We start from the raw sequence: 18448 nt of genomic DNA on the forward strand, positions 1-18448 counted from the left end.
TTCCAGTACCTGACAATGATATTCAAAGAATCTTTATTTCTAATTTACAAAAAGATATTAGAGAAAAACTTTTGTTTTCTAAGTTTACTTCTTTCCAACAATTGTGTGCAACTCTTCACAATTATCAACTGACTGTGAGTCAAATGGAACAAGCAAATCCTATGGCTCTGAGTCATAAGGGTGATAGTAGTCAACAACCATTTGGGAAGTTTAAACCGAACAGAGAGTCTATTAAATTCAATGAAAACATCATCAACAACAATGTGAATGCAACATCAGGTGTGCCTCCTATTTCTAAGTTTTTCAAGAAAGAAAGAAAGTTTACTCCTTTGAATGAATCATTGCATAGTATTATGAATAAGTTATTGGAACAAAATGTGCTTACTCTTCCTCCTATAAGGCAAATAGATCCTACAAAGATTAATTCACCCTATTTTGATAACAAATCTTTTTGTCAATTTCATCGTCAACCTGGGCATGATACTGAAAAATGTTTTGCTTTAAAGGGTAAAATTCAAGATTTGATTGATAATAATACTATCTCTGTTTCTGGTGTGAATGATAAAGGCAACACATATGTAGCTCCTCCTAACCAAAATATTAAGATTTTTACTGATCCATTGCCTTCTCATACCTCTAATGCGATTGATACTGATGATTCCTCTGTCTCACCTGATGATCTTGTGTCTATGACTCCGAATGTGATTAACTTTGTGGAGCAGCAGAAAATCCCTAAAGAACCTTCCATCACATTTGATTCTAGTGAAACTATCAGGGCACCTGATGGTCCTTTATATATAGTTGCAAAAGTCAAGAATACACCTTGCCGTGGAGTGCTTATTGATCCTTCTTGCATGGTTAATATCATTACTGAAGAATTTCTTTTTACTTTGCAATTGAATCAAGTGATCTATGATGAAACAAATGTTGCTGTGAAATTATTTGATGCATTTTCTTCTCCTACAATTGGTTCTATTACATTACCTATTGAGGTCCATAATAAATCCCTTGATGTGGTCTTTGCTATTATTCCATTGTCTGAACAATTTCGTGTGAAGCTAGGCTATCCTTGGCTATCTTCCATGAAAGCTATTGCTTCTCCTATTCACAAGTGTTTGAAATTTCCCCATAATGGTGAAGTTGTTACTGTCAATCATAGTCTCTTTAAACCAGCTGAAAGAACTTCTAGCGTTCCTATTGATTATTTTTGGCCTAAACAATTCCAATCTCTTCCACCGCGAAGTGATCATCTTTTCAAATCTTATCAAAAGTGGAAAAAAGATATGATCCTATCTCTAAGTGAACCTAGAACACCCAAACTTGATATTCCTATCATTCTTGAGAAGGAAGTTCTTCCTTTGAAAGATAAAACTAATGTCTTTCCTCAAGAAGATTCCCAACCCATCCCTATGGATGTGACTATGTCTATGCCTAATAAACTTTCTAAAAGTAGACCTATACCTCCTCGTCATGATGGACCTGGTCTCCTTCCTAAACCAAATATTCTTCCTTTATATGGAGCAGTTCCTCCTCCTTCCTCTTATAGAGAGAAGAGACCTTCCTCTTCTCCTATTATTCAACCTAAGAGATCACAACCCAAACACCCAAGTGATAAGGATGAGAACATTTCTCCTCCTCAATCTTCTCAACTTCCTACTAAGACAAGACGAAATCGTTCTGCACGTGAACGCCGACGAAAGCATCGTCTTAGAGCTCATGCAGCTGCTTCTCAAACTTTGCAATCCCCAAAAACACCTTCAGCTAGTATTATTCCATTTTCTCCTCAGCTAGAAATTGAGCCAAAATCTCCTAAACATAAGATGCATGATGGTCTTGATCCTGTGCGAGTTAAAGATCCTATTTTTATAAATCTTGATGAAGATATAGATGAAAATGTTATTCATGATGAAAATCTTACTTCTTTTCATTCTGATAGTGAATATGAATATGTTGATGTTGATAACCATTTATCTAACGAATTTTCTAAAGCACTTATCCTAGCTCCTAGACAAGAACAACGTGGCTTGGAACATGAACATAGCCCTTGTTTGGATCTCGTGATAGCTTCATCTGTTGTGTTGGATGTTCCTCCTCTAGCGTGTTCCCTACCTTCCCAAAACATTGATCAGCAAGATCGGGGGGTAGATGACGTGCTAGACTAGTTCATTAGCATAGCAGACTCTTTCCTCCTCCCTATTGTTACTTCTTCTATGTGTTATTCTCATTCTTCTATTTGTTGTCCTTAGTGTTGTCTACTTGAGGACGTTGCAAAGCATTGAGATCTCTTTTGGTCTCTCTCATGTTGACTCAAAAGACACATGTGTTCCCTTCTTCTAGGTGACCTTCCTTGATTGGGGAATGAAGAACAATTATGCATACATACATATAATATACATGAATTATCATACAGCATATTGACCCCAAGGAAAGCGAAGTCACCTTGTGCTTTGTGTTTTGTGTCTATTATCCTTGGGTTTATCTCACACTTGGGGGCTAAATCCTTGTGATAACGTGCTCCTTTCCCTTCTCATTTCCTATATGTATCACTACCTTGAAGCAATCACCCCCGATGACGCATGTGCGATCGCTTTAACGTAGGGGGCATACACCCCGTTCATATCTCTTCAAGATACTTGAAAATTTCTTGACAAATTTAGCTTTGCCTTGAAAATTTTTGATGTCTTTCTTGCATGACTCATAGTGAGGGAACCTTACTACTGACAGTCATGGTTCTCCCTCGTGATCTTCCCTTTTACTTTGTCAATCGAAGTCGTAAGATCCTTAGTCCACTAGGGGCTTGGTATATCTTGCCTTCTTGACGTGGTGAAAGTTTTTCAATGTTGTTTCCTTGTACTTTACCGGAAGTATGGGCGTACGCTTATACTCCTGCTAAAGTGGGGGCTAAATGTAGCGTCCTAAAATTGCGACACTTGCAATTTCGATTGCATTTGGGTCTTCACGATAGCGGCGCAACGTTGAACCTGAATGGAGACCCCGAAACCTGTTTACGACACCAAAAACTGCATTTTTTAGTACCCTGGCCTGATCCTCCTTGTACTCTACTATCCCGGGAGGTGGGACCATGGCACCCAACGCCCTGGTCCTTCAGGACTAGGGCGCCCAGCGCCCTGGTCCCCCAGGACCATGGCGCCCAGCACCCTGGTCCCTGGCCCTATTTTGGGCCCGGTCTCTTTTGGGCATCGGGTCTTTAAGTTTGCAATTCGGGAAATAATGTTTCTTGGTCGGCCCAAGGTCAGAAAAATCAGTCTATTAGCCCTAATTGACAAGTATATAAACTACATTTCCCCTCCCATTTGAAGAGGCAAGGAAAAAGGGGAAAATATATGCAAGCAAGAGGTGGAAGCGATATTCAAACATTCAAACATTCAAGCATTCCTTCAAGCAATTGAGCATTCTAAGTCTCCATTCAAGGCTAAGTGTTGCATTCAAGACAAGGATTCAACCATTGAAGAGGAGATCACTTACAACATACAAAATACAACATTCATTACACCTTTGCATGTAAGAATACAAACATTCTTACAACAAGGTATCAGTACTTGTTTACATTACAAACATTTACATTTACAACATTCTCATTTCTTGGTTAATTCCAAAACCGGGGTTTGACCTAAAGGCAAACCCCTAATCCCTAACCCCCCAATCGTCCTCTCTTTTTTGTGTGTAGGTTGCAGGTATGTAGCTATAATTGAAGATCTGGAATCCTTGTGCAGAGACGAACAGATCCCCCTTCGTTTCGCGGATTTTTCGGAGGACCGTGTGCACGCCGGGCGCCATCATCCCATCAACTTTCGCCCGAATTTGCAGAACAGCATCATCTCGACATTTTACTGCTAATTCCAGGTTCACAGCTTCATCCCGTATCCCTATCTCTATTTATAAGTGAATCTTTCTTACTTTACATGCATTCCTAGTTCAATCATTCTATCTACATTCTTTACAAAAGAGGGTATCCTTGATGTCTCAACCCTTGAAACTCATTTAGAATCCAATCCTACATTGTGTAGGATTGGATCTTGTGGGTTTCAACCCCTCTTTTGAATGTAAAGTCCCTCCTAAGTGAAAACCGTCAATCCTAGTGACCCCCTTTCTCCTTGGAGTGGGGGAGAACACCTAGGGTTCGATTTTCCGCTTTACATAAAGAAATGACATATAATTCGCAAAAGTAAACTAAGTCTCACAACATCGACTGAAGCTATTCTGGCCCCAAAACAAACCTTTCATACAACGTGTTAGCGACAGGTTAGTCATTTATTGCAAAATCGACGGTGTAAAACGCATGACTAACATGCGTGTTAGTCAATCCGTACTGTTGTTTTGGAGCCAGAATAGACGCCTCCCACAACATCTAACTATCATTTATGATGCAACTACATGTACATAGTTAATGCATGTACCATCTCAAACTTATTATTTTTAGAGTATTGACTATTAGAGAACAAATATATTTGACTTAAAATCACACACCATCTCAACAATTCATTCTATAATATGTTTGATTATGCACATTGTTCAAAGTCAAAATATTCATTTAATACTCATTCAAACTTAACATCCATTAATATTTTAGCAAACACATAACATATAATGTACATAAATCTTCAAAATATTAACACAAAGATACATATGATAAGCTTGAAAAATAAAAAACCTTTCCCTATATGAAAATTTAGAGAAAGATTTATTAGTTCCTGCCGTGCCGACAAGATACTAACGCATCCGTTAGATGCAATTATTATTTTGAGCTGTCCAATGAGAATGTAGTATTTTTCAACTTTTCATTTTTTTCTAAATGTTTTGGTTTTTAACAGATTTAATAATTCATATAAAATTATTTATTCTAATTTCCATTGGATCCCGCTGTTAATTTTTTTTATAAAAAAATAAAATTAGAATTGCATAAACTTCTCGAAGAAGCACCCAGGATAAAATAAAACTAGAATTGCAAGCAAGAACTTCTGGAAGCGTCGGGATAATTCAGCATCAGGCATCGTCAATATATAATATACAAGAAAGAAAAGACCTTTAATACCGCTTCTGCAACCGCTTCTGCAGAGGTTCAGAGGTTCATCCGAAGAGTTGTGTAGCTTGACATGCTTGCATTGGGATATTGAGGTAAACATCTACTAATTTTTTTGTTTCTGCTACAAATGCAGTAACAAAGTGAATGACAACTTTTTTTAATATTGTTCCTACTACCATATTTTTTAACTGGATATATAATGCAAGTTGTTTATAAACACCCTTGCATCTGAAACCCTTTAAGCGAAGGACTATTATCACTTTAGCGGCCTTCGAAACCTCCGTCAAATCAATTTCATCCTCCTTGAAACCCATTTCATCCACAATTTGATCACCCAAGTTGGGCATGCCTGACAACAATTCTTCCAAAATCTCATTTGAAATCTTCAACATTCACACTTGGGCATGTGAAGAGAAATGCACATTGTATGTGCAATATACAGAAAAAGGTCATGCTTTCAGTTTAGGGGTTATCACCTTCATCTTGGTAATAATCGGCTTCCTTAGAAGACAATATAACGAGGATATAAGAGGACCGACATTGCCAGATTTTGCAGTCTTTCCCAGACTTAAACATTTCAGTCTCAATCCCCATATCGTCCACTTCCAACATCATTGGACAACACTTGAGTTTGTTTCCATTCCAGAGTGGGATTTCGTAGGCACCATTTTACCCTAGGCGGTTGTCTTGGGAAAGACATTTGCATATGTTAGAGGCTGCCAACATCATCAAAGTGGTCCAGAATTGCCCAGAGTACAACAACAGGAGTGCAAACCTAAATCCTTCTACAAGCTTCAACGGTCATCATACAAGGGTACAATCCATCTAGGTATGTGAAAACTGACTTAGATTTAATGTTGATTGTGTAATGTAACTCATATTTCAGTCTGAAAATGTTTATATCAGACCTGGCAACGCATGTACTCAAACCTAATTTGAAGTAATGAAATGGGATTGCATTGAAATTAGTTGTTGTTCATGTTTACGCATTATTGTTCTTTCATTTTGTATGCTCCTATCATCATTTGGCATCAAAGCATAAGCACTCAAACCACAAATCAGTGCTCAGGAAACAAAATCAGACTTTGCACACAAACTGTTTGACAAAATGCCAATAGATTAAAATTGAAAATTTAAGGTAGAATAAGCAAGGGTTCTTACACTATCAATGGGCAGACTTCCCTGCATATAGATTGCGGACTCCAAACTGCTTTTCCCTCAATTTTAAAGTTGTTTTGTGGCTTTACCATGAGAATCCTAGCCAGGATAATACTAATGTTAATCATGTTTTGAAGCCTATGAAGGATCCCAGAAACGATCCTTTGGCTTCTTTCTGGTTAATTATTCTTTCTCTGTTTGAAGGTTTTGACATCTCTCTACTTGGCCTCTAGCACATTTGATTCATTAGATAAAGTTTATATATAGCAAATTTTTGATGCATCTGATTCTTTCTCTTTTGTATTCTCATTAAAATTACAATGAAAAAAATACCACTTCTTCCCACAGTAGAAAACTCTAACCGTATTCACAGTAGTCCAAAAAACTTGATATCATCTTCAATTAAAAAATTGTGCACTAAACTACAGTGTGACCGAGGTACATCCAAGCCTACAACATGCTCGGCTTTCTTGTTCTCTCAATGGTTCAAAGCAAGGTAATTTCCTTTGGCTACACACCACTTGGCTAATTCCTCCCAACATTTGTAAAAATTGGATTGGGCAATTAGCAAATATTCACCAAGTTTTACATATGAAAGAAATCAGTGAAGCTCAACTGAAGAATCTGAATTAAAAAAAATGATGATTTTATCTGAAACAACCTCCTCTTTCTCTTTAATAGATTGCAAGTAACAATGTCTTCAAGAACACAAGAAACTTTCAGAAAATAAGATCAGCATCTACAACATGAAAACAGAGAGAAAACTAAAAAATTGAAAACCAAGTCAATTTAAACAGTTGTTCTATGAAAATTTTCAGCCTTCTTACCAAATTCCTGAGCTCCTACAATCAAGAGATAAAGAAAAACGAGCAAAGATGAATGAGGAAGAAAGAAAATGCAATGCTCTGAAACAAAAAATGTAAGGAACATATGGTTTTGTACAACCAAACCGCTGCATCTCCTTAGAACATATTCTTCTTATAGTGTTGTACATTTGTCTTAGTACTCGAGACGTTGAACTCAGCTTCCAAAATCATACTTTGACGTCATTCCAAGATCTGTACAACTTGAAGCCACTTGCCAGCGTGCATGTACAGCTCAAATATTTCTCATTTCCTCTCCACGTGTTTATTTCCTATAGACATTTAATTTTACAGATTGTCTTCTCTTTTATTTAGTGAAAGGAGTCTTTTGGAGGCCATAATTTTTTTTCAGTTAATATACTATGCTTTTCATGTATGCACGATGGATGTAAGTAATTAGAATGTGTAGAGCAATTTCTGCTGGCACATCGCCAGCCTATAATATTTTTCCCCATGTTTTTTTCTGTTTAATTTTTGATGTCCGGAATGCACTAACCTCTAAGTTACAACAAATAAAATATATAAGCTTTATTAAATATATATATATATATATATATATATATATATATATATATATATATATATATATATATATATATATATATTTGAGATTTTGATAGAATCAGTGGATGGGAAAAGGCTTGGTTTTAGGTGAAAAGAACAATTTAAAATTAGAAATATTTTTGTTATTGATATTATTATTATTGATTTAAAATAGAAATTAAATTATAAGTATAATAATATAAAATTTACAGATTTGATTTTAGATTATGATATTTTATATATTATTAGATAATGAAATTGTGAGTTACAATTTTAAATAAAGATTCTAAGATAAAGATTATAACTATTTGAATAGAATTACACATTTCTAATTAATATGCTATTAACATATTAATGAACATACCTTCGGCTTATCACTAGTGTTACAAACAAATGCTCATAATTCATTTTTTCATTGGCAGCTATATAAATTGGACTGCCATGAATGAAATTATGCAATTAAAACAAGTTCAAAATGTTGTTCACTTAAACACATTTTCATTCAAAAAAATTAAATAAAGAAAACAGATTAAAAGTTTATCAATTCCAACATGGCATTTCAAATCCTATCAAGAATAAAAAATGACAAACAATTTTGTGGAAAGGAAAATATGATATTTTTACATAATATCATCTCTAAGTGGTTAACTATATATTGGTTGTTTCAAGTGTTTGTCAATTACTATCTTAGACATTGAACTATTATCTATTCTATTGTCTCATTATCAATAATTTCGCAAACAATTGTTGTTGGGTGATTTTGATCCATCCTACATTTTACTAACCTCTCACCAGATGCCCTAACTAATTTGACATACAATCATATTACTAATTTATATCTTTCATATCGACCTAATACAACTACCCTCTTTGTTACAATTATTCATGTTCACAAACATCTTACCTCTCCCTTTTCCACTCTACCCTAATCCTCTATCGCAAACGGCAGGAACATGACGCTTTGCGTCTCTTGTTTAATTAAAAAATCTTTCCCCATGTGAAAATTTAGAGAAACGTTTGTATAATAAAAAATATTTTACCATGTGAAAATTTAGAAAAAGATTTATACAATAAAAAAATCTTAGAAACATTTATTCTCTAAATATCAAATTGAACAATAAAACGCTATAATAACAGAATATCTTATTACAAAAAATAAACCTCATCAAAAAAATTATATTAATAATATTTTATTTTATAATACTGTACAAATATAAATCTAAAAAAGTCGTCATAAATTCAAAGTATAAAAATAATAATAACGCCCCCCGCCCCCTACTGTTTATGGTGCAATTGCTATATTTAAAAAGAAACAGTTGGCATCCAAAGTTATAGTTTTAGTGATACTAGAAACGACAAATGAAATAAAAAGCGGGATCTTAAGCATGTGATGGATCCCTGTACTAATTTGCATGGTTACCCTTTCAACTAATCTTCCCGCCATAAAAGCACGACTCTCTGACTATTGCCATCGTTTGACTGGCGAGTATAAGAGTAAATATTGATTTGACGTTCACTGACGGAGCTCAATGTAGGGTATAGATTCATTCCAGGGACTTTGGAGTCATTTCCAGAGACCTTAGAGTGAACGTACACCGTCCCTTACAAAAGATCTGACGGAAAAATTGATCCTGTCTAGGCAACTCCATACTGAGTAGTTAGCAGGAAGCGACAGGTCTGACTGGTAGGTGATCAGCTGCAAAGCCTTCTGGGGGCCCTGGTCGCGTAATAAGGCCGAGCTTCATATGACCGCATCTGCGCTTTAATTCTCCATATAAACGGCCATTCCCTCTCAACGCCCGGCAGAAGCAGTAGCAGAAAACACACATATTGTTGCAGCTTTAACGATCCAGAGAGCAATTAGTAGCCAGGATGCCGTTCAGGAATATTGCAGTAGGGTTGCCGGAGGAGGCCATTCATCCTTCGGCTCTGAAAGCCGCTTTGGCTGAATTTCTTTCCGCTCTCATCTTCGTCTTTGCCGGCGAAGGATCGATCCTTGCCTTCTGTAAATATGCGATTTTTTTCAAAGCACAGTTTAAAGCTGATTGTTTTGTGTGTTGAGGCTGTAAAGCTTACAGTTTTGTGTGTAAATTTGCAGCGAAACTGACGAGCGACGGTTCAACTACGCCGGCGGGACTGGTGCTCGAAGCCCTTGCCCACGGCATTGGGCTCTTCGTTGCCGTTGCTGTGGCCGCTAATATTTCCGGCGGCCACGTCAACCCGGCGGTCACGTTCGGGCTCTTCGTTGGCGGCAACATCACGCTTCTACGTGGCATTCTCTACTGGATCGCCCAGATGCTTGGCGCCACCGTCGCCGCCGGTCTCCTCAAGTACACCACCAATGGCATGGTATATTTTTGAATCCTTGTTTCTGTAAATTTATATTCATGCACAGATGCATCATTTTAGTAGTAGTGATATTTTCCTCTCCAAAATTTAAATGAAAGTTGGGGGGAGGTTATGATTTGAAACAGTGGGCTTATCTTTTAAGGGTTTTGAAACAGGGGAGATTATAACCAAAGTATTTTTATGTTTTTTTTCATTCTTTATTCTCTTTTTTTTTTTTTTTTTTTTGGAATTTGAAGTTAAGGAACATATATCATAGATATTCTAAGATCTAATATTCTAAGATCTTTGTTTTTTAGAGGGATTTTAAGTGGGAGAAATTACAATTGAGGAATCTCCTCCTCATTTTAAAATGATGTCAAGATGGAGATCCTCATCTTCATTCTTAAAGGAATTGGGGGTTGGAGAATTTATAATCGAGGATCTGCATTCTCATTCTCATGTAGATTTGAACACATCTTAAGTGTCTCATCTATGGCAACTTTTTGTTATATTGCACTCACATCTATCTATTTCTCTAGAGCACAAACGATCTACTTAGATGAAGCACGAAGACTTGAGTAACCCATCTCAAATACAACTAACCAAGTATTTATCTTATCCTTTTTGAAATTTGAAGCTAAGGAAGTTATATTATGGAAATTTTGTACCTTTACTTTGAGAAATTTTGACTTGGAGAAGTTATAATTGAGGAATCTCCTTCCCCTTTTATAACGACTTTAAGTTGGGAAGATATAATTGAAGATCCTCATCTCCAAAAGAAGTGGGAGTTGAAGAATTTATAATCAAGGATCTGCATTCCCATTCTCATGTAGATTTGAACAACTTAAATGTCTTAAGCATGACACCTTCTCGTTATATTGCATTGACATCCATCTATTTCTCTAGTTAAAAGGATTCACTTAGATCAAGTATGGAGACTTGAGTAACCCATCTCAAATACAACTAACCAAGTATTTATCTTTATCTTCTTTAGAATTTGAAGTTAACGAAGTTATATCATGGTCATTTTGTTATCCTTACTTTTAGAGAAACTTTGAGTTGGAGGAGATAATCACCTCTTCATTTTTAAAAAACTGTAGGTTGGGGAAGATATATTTAGAAAAACACATCTTCATTCTTAAAGAAATTGATAATCAAGGATCTTCATTCTCATTTTGACATAGTTTCAAAACATGTCTCAAGTGCCTTAACTATGACAAGCTATTAGTACATTCTTCACATGTACTTATTTTTTATTATTTAAATCAAGTATCATCCTAATGATTTTTTTCTAACTATTATAAATAAATCAATTTAACTTATTATTTCATTTAAAAATTAAATAACATAAATATAAAAAAAATCTCACAATTAAACAATTTTTTAAACATCAAATATAATAACACTAAATGAACCAATCATAGATTCTTAAACCTGCTACTAAGAGAATATAGTAAGTATAAAGGAATCTAGAGAAACAAAGACTAAATGTTAAAAGTCTTTGAATGTTGACTTACTTATATTAAAACTAGAATTCAAAGTTTTAATGTCCATCATAGAATATATAATTTATAGGACAGGTGAACTAAACCATTTAATCTTTTACAACATTAATCTTTTATTATTTCTCTTTAACGACAAATTCTCCTATGATGTTAACCTTTTGAATGCAGACTATACCAGTGTTTTCCCTATCGAGTGGAGTAGGTTATGGCAATGCGCTTGTTTTGGAGATAGTGATGACATTCGGACTAGTGTACACAGTGTACGCCACGGTAGTCGACAAGAGGTCTACGGGCAACGTCGGAATCATTGCACCCATTGCAATTGGGTTTATTGTAGCCGCAAACATTTTGGCCGGCGGGGCATTTGACGGCGCTTGCATGAACCCGGCCAGGGCTTTCGGGCCTGCACTGGTGAGCTGGACATGGGAAAACCATTGGATCTTCTGGGTGGGCCCCCTTATCGGCGGTGCCATCGCGGGTTTCATCTACGACAATTGCTTCTTCGATGAGCCCACTCACGAGCCCTTGCCTTCTTCCGAGTTCTGAGAAATCTACAAGTAAAATGTATTGTAGTGTTGGTTTGTGGTGTGCATTTATGGAGTCATGGGGGCACAGCATGAATTTTTTACCTCAGGTGGGCAAAATAAAATTTCGTTCTGATCTGTAATGTTTTATCGGTGGTGCTTTTTGTAATGAAAAGATCTTTGAATCACTTCTGGTTGTGTGTGTTTGTTTTACTTGTGTGGCTTGACTGCGTGTCTTGATTCCTTTACCTGTACGCATCATTTTTTGTTTATCCAACGGTGGAGATGTTTTGCGGCCTATAAGGAATGGATTTTGATCCTATTAACGTGGGGACTTTAGGACCACTTCTTTTATTCGGAAGAATATGTCAAGTTGTAGGAAAGTCGATTGATGTTGAAATGGTGCACTTTACAACACACCATAATAATTGTAATTGTTTTTTTGTCATGGAATTTTAGCTAAGGGATTATTTAGATATTTGTTCCGTCATTAAAATTAATATTTGAATATTCATGTTATTTTTTATTTATTTAAATTTTTTTTTTGATATATAAGTATATATTGATAAATAATGTTATTTATTTATCTTATACACACACACACATATATACAACTCATCTATGTTTTACATATTCACACACCCTTATATATTTGTCTTACCTATTTGTTCACCACATCTACTTTTACATTCATTTCAATGTGCACATTATCCACTACAATCTATTCCCACTTAGATCCCCCCTCCCACCAACCTTTTTTAAAACTGGGGACTAGTTCAAAATTGCAAGGTCATCCTTCAAATTGTAAATATGCTAGGTATCATAATTTAAATTCAAATATGATTAACTTCCCACCTTTTATGCTCTACACCTAAAGGTAGACTTAACATGAATTTGTGTGAGATGCTATTATGCCTTTGTATTTAAAAGCATTAAATTGATTCACCCTAATCGCATGATCATAAGAATAAATCATTCACTTTCCATACTCCAATAAGTGCTCTAAAATGAATTAGCTCTCCACGAACATTCAAAAGATCATACACAAAATTAAAGATCTTTGAATCAGTTTTGGATGTGGATAAGCATGAGTATTGGTTTTACTTGTCTAGTGTGAATGTGTATCTTTATTCCTTTCTTCGTAAACTTCACTTCTTTGTTGATCCAAAGGTGGAGATGCATTCTAGCTTATATGGAATGAAATTTGCTCTTATTAACGTAGGCACAAGTTTTAGGATCACTTCATTTAGTCAAAAGAAAATGTCACTTTATAGGAAATGTTAAATTATGTTGAAATGACACTTTACAATACACCATGTAACTAGGAATTCGGGAATAGGCATCAAAAGCACACAATTAGGCAACCACAAAACCTAATATGCTTATGAAATTGAATCCTAATACACTCAATGAAAGAATGAAAGCAAAACACTAAAACAAATATGCAAACCATCGCAAGGTGTTTCCTTCATTAACCTCCATTGGCTTTCTTTCTCCTTCAAATGGGACTTTTCTCACCTACAAAATTGCAAGTGTGATGGAAGAAAGATTGCAAAGTGAAAACAATAGCGTAAGGGTACTCAAAATGTGGTTGTTAAAAATCAGTAATGAGAGCTCAATTTATAGAAAAATTGAGACTGATTGGATGGCTGATATTGAAAAAAAAATTAGTTAGATGGACGGACCTAATTGAGTGCACAACAGAGTTGCCATTCGGGGAAGGATGAAGATAGAAGAAAGCAAATGGGAAGATATTATGAGAATAAATAATAAAATCTTTAATTATCTTCTCATAAATACCAAGTTAGCAAGTTGAAAATATGAGAAAGATTTTAATAATTAAAAAATTATTAAATATTTTCATTCAAAAAGATAAATAGAAGAATTAAAAATAAATAAAATATCCTCTTATAAAAAAAATAATAAATAGGATTTATTAATTATCTCCTCACAAGAAAAAAACACATTTTTCAAGATGCATACCTCATTGTGGAATTTAAAAATAAGATTAATGAGATATTGCCAAAAAGATTAATTTTTGAAAATCAAGGAAAGATATTAGCTTCCACATTTGAAAATAAAGAGGATTTTATTAGAATGTTTAATAATTAAAATTAATAAATATCTCCATATAAGAGGATAAAATAGAAGAATAAAAAATTAAGAAAACTAGGAAATATCCTCACATGAGAGGATAATTAGAGATAATTAATAAATATATTATTAATTATCTCCTCACAAAAAGCAAATAAAGATGAATTAATAAATAAAATTTATTAATTAACTTTATTTTGGAGGAAGATAAATATGACAAATTAATAAATATGATTTATTAATTTATTGTTCATATTTATAGATTAGTTAATTAAATAAAATAAATTTATTTAATTAATCGACAAAGGAGACAAATATATATATTTTTTAAAATTATTTATTAAGGACTTAGAAGAATTGTTAGTAAAAAGGGAGTTTAATTAATTAATTAAACCTACAAGGCCAATTTAGTCAAACTAACATCCATAAATCTCAATTTGGTCGAATTGGACAAAATGAGAAGAATTGGGAGAATCAGGTCAGTAATGACTATGCACATGACATGTTAAAAATAGGAGATAGGTGTTGACCATTTTTAAGTGTCTACATTTTGCCCCTCTTTGAGACAATGTGATTTTGTAGATCGAGGGATGGAGCTAGGATGCCCCTCGAGAGATCATTTATGTATGAAAGAAATGAATGATCTCTCGAAAGAAGAGAAGAATGTTAGGTGAAAGAGGAAAAAAAAGGAAAGAGAAAAATGGTTAGTAAGAAGTGAAGAATGTTCATTGATTGTAGAAAAGGGTTGATTGATATTAAAAGAAGAAATTCTTGATCGATCAAATAGAATAGATAGCATGATAATGATTGATTTGATGAATAGATAGAATTATTCATGGGATAGAAGAAATGTCAGCCATAAGAAATGCAAGTGAGAAGTGAAGAATGATTAGTGTGATGAAATCTTGCTTTCACAAATGCTAATAGTAGGTGAGAACCTTTATTTGATATGGCAAAATGGATGCAGCATACCATGGCAATGAAGGCTAGGGTGATAAGGTAATTCCTTTGCGTAAAACAAACACATTGCAAACAAGGAATGGTTCAACCATCCTAAGACATTATGTGTGTCAAAGGTCGAGGTATGTGCGAAAACCACAATGTGAACATGCCAACACAAACACCCAAGATATACTTGCCCCAAAATTTTATGAAACACTCCACAAATAGAAAATGAAAAACAAGAAAGATCATGAGCCATCTCGGCCACTCTAAATCACTCAGTGACATCATCGAGTAGAATAGGAACATGGTCAAGATAAATCAATAAAAGGTAAGACTCAAAAATCAAAACAAGTCAAACAACCATTCTAATCTTGTTGTCAAAAGTGATAATGTTTATTTGATGATAGGATGATCATGCTGCCTGGTTTCAGGAAATGCAGTCCCCCATCTAAGATAGGACATAGTTTGGTTTTGATTATACCACACCGTGTATAAGATCCATGATAATATTAATGTTGATTGATTGATAAGACAAGTTGACCAATTTGAATGCTTGGTTGATTAAAAAGTTCATCTGTTAAGATGTGATTTGTTAACCGCAAAGTTGTAATGTGTTATTTTTCTGATGTCTTCTCAAATGTTTGTCTATGTACAAAAGAGATAGTTTATAGATGATATAAAATGAAAGTGATTATTTTTTGGATTTTTTATGTTTTCCAATTTTAGGGTTTTTGAGCTTTTTGAAATTTTCTGGTGCTTTTTAAGGACATTTTACGATGTTTTTGGATTATTTTAGGACGTTTTGCAATTTTTTTTGAATTATTTCAAGACATTTCGCAATTTTTTTGGATTATTTCAAGACTTTTTCTAATTTTTTTTTTTTCAAGACATTATTTGATTTTTAGTTTTTTTTTTCAGGACTTTATTTGATTTTTAGTTGATTTTTTTAGGACTTTATTTGATTTTTAGGACTTTATTTGATTTTTATGATTTTACCCCCAGTGTCTAGGAAGGCAAGGAATATGACAAATGGATAAAGGAGCTTGTTGAAATGTTGGTGGATAGAGGGAAGATAGAGGCCATTTACTATGGAGATAAAGCATATGCAATTTTCAAGGGCTTTCACACGATGGGATAAAGGGACTAGATATGACAATGTAAAGCAATGGCATGGCATGAGAGACATGTCAAGAGGTTTTTGAAACCATGTTTTGTATTTTATGTCCTTATGTCGGATCAAGATCGAGGGATGAAAAGAGTGTATGGATAGTGATATGATATAGATAGGATAAGCAAGATCAAAAATGGATAAGGGATATGGACTGAAGGTTATGATAGGCTAAGGGATAGTGACAAAAGATTGAAATAAGCCAAGGAATATGGATGAAAGGTTGTAGTAAGCGAATGGATAGACCAAAAGCTATGATAGAATGAAATCTGCAAACAAGATGCAAGATGTTGATGAAGATCCTCAGCCTTGTCAAGATCAAAGGTGGAAAAAAGGGGAATATGGACATGAGGGATGATAGGATAATGGAGGGTATGATAGGGGTAATATAAATGAAGCCTGCTACCAAGTGGTTGAAATGGGGATCATTGAGAGGGGAGGGGGGGTGAATCAGTGATCTACTGGTTAGCAAATTTTTAAACTTAACTTTCAACCACTGGAGGCAAACACTTAAAACTGAAATGCAGAAACATGAAATAGACAACCACAAGATCATATGACACCGGTATTTTTATGTGGAAACCCAAATGGAAAAAACCATGGTGGGATTTGAACCCACATTATTATTTCACTATGGCTAGTAGCAAAATAATATTTCAATATTGGGAATGCACAGGCATTTAGGCACACTGCCTAGAGCTCATTGCTCAATTACAATAACCCGTAAGGCTAAAACCCTCAGGGAAGTCTCATTGACTTACAAGATAATTATAGTGATGAATTACAATGTATGAACTCTGAGATAGCATCTACCACGCTTGGATGAGTTCCGGTTAAGTGCTAAAACATTGATTGGATCACCTTCTCTGTTCTGCTTTTTTTTGCCTTATTCACTGTTTCAGTCAGCTACCAGATCAAGAATGCACACATAAAACTGTGCCAAAATGGATTCTCGATCACCTCTCGCTCACATATAATCACACCATTCACCAAAAAGATCATTCACACCCAACTTATATACCGACAACCACAAAATGGATCATCTATCATGTCGTCTTTAAGGTGTAATGTGTAGTCACATGTCAGCTTGACCAGATCCAAAAAGAAGTGCATATCGCAAAAAAATAGCAAAATGATGTTTCTATGTCGGCCCAATTATCCCAAACATGCTTCAATGCACCGCAATCACCAGAAAGCTTCTAGACCCAAAAATGCTCTGTTCTACCTGAAATATCAGTTAATCAGCTACCGGTTAACACCTACTTCCGATTAAGAAGAATTACAACCGCTGGATCAAATCTCTATGAATATTTTCCATCAATGACAACCCTCAACCAATAATCAGCCATCGATAACCATCAAAAACCACCAGATGAGTGTCAATTACCAACAATCTCCCCCTTTGGCATTGATGGCAACAGTCGTGAAAAATGACTAAGTGTTGAGCACTATACACTGGGTCAAAAGAATTAAAATAGTTTCTTAGGATCCCCTTAAGGCATAAAGCACTAGTTACCAGATGAAGATCCTGCACTGAATTCGGGTGCAGACCCATTTTCTACTCGAGATTCATCTTTTCTAACCCACATCTTCTCATGTTTATCTCCGATTTCTTCTACTTTTTCTTTTCCTTGACTGTGTCAACTCAAGCTTCAACTGATCATTCTCATAGGTAAGCCTAAAACATTCATCTTCTCTTTCCTTCAATGATTGTGCCAGATTTTCTTCATTTCTCTTTTGGTCCTCAATCTCCTTAGTCAACATCATCACAATGGATTGCATCTCATTTTTCAAAGTAGCATTCTCTTTTTCAAGCTTGTTAACTTCATCAGCTTTATCCTGGTATTCCATGATATGATCTTCTTTCTCCTTCAGATTGTCCATCAATTCCTTCCTCTTCTCTCTAGATATGTTCGCTTGATCCTTCAATTCATTAATGAAATCATCAACAACATTTGGGTTTTTCTTCAAGGTACAGATCTCATTTCTAGCTGCATCAAGATCCTCAAGTGCCACACTGATTTGTCTCTAAAAACCAGAATCCATTGAATTGATCTCCCGGACCTTCCTCAGAGGTAGTAGGCTTTGATACCAATTGTTGGAATTAGGGATCATTGAGAGGGGGGGGGGGGGCGCTGAATTGGTGATCTACAAGTTAGCAAATTTTCAAACTTAACTTTCAACCACTATTGAAAACACTTAAAACTGAAATACATAAACATGAAACAAACAACCTGATGCACGAGCACTAGGGTAGTTCTTACCAATTGAGCAAT

The 18448-nt window shown here is 35.0% G+C and overlaps 1 protein-coding gene across 1 annotated transcript; it reads left to right on the forward strand.

The window, feature by feature from the left end:
- Positions 1-9005: 9005 nt before the first annotated feature.
- LOC131073770 (aquaporin TIP1-2) lies at positions 9006-12153 on the forward strand. The gene is made up of 3 exons (XM_058010264.2): positions 9006-9613; positions 9707-9957; positions 11610-12153. The coding sequence occupies exons 1-3, from the start codon at positions 9481-9483 to the stop codon at positions 11985-11987; spliced, it is 762 nt and encodes a 253-aa protein (XP_057866247.2). The 5' UTR covers positions 9006-9480; the 3' UTR covers positions 11988-12153.
- Positions 12154-18448: the final 6295 nt, after the last annotated feature.

This window comes from Cryptomeria japonica, chromosome 1 (assembly GCF_030272615.1).
Source record: "Cryptomeria japonica chromosome 1, Sugi_1.0, whole genome shotgun sequence".
In the NCBI taxonomy this organism is placed as follows: Eukaryota; Viridiplantae; Streptophyta; class Pinopsida; order Cupressales; family Cupressaceae; genus Cryptomeria; species Cryptomeria japonica.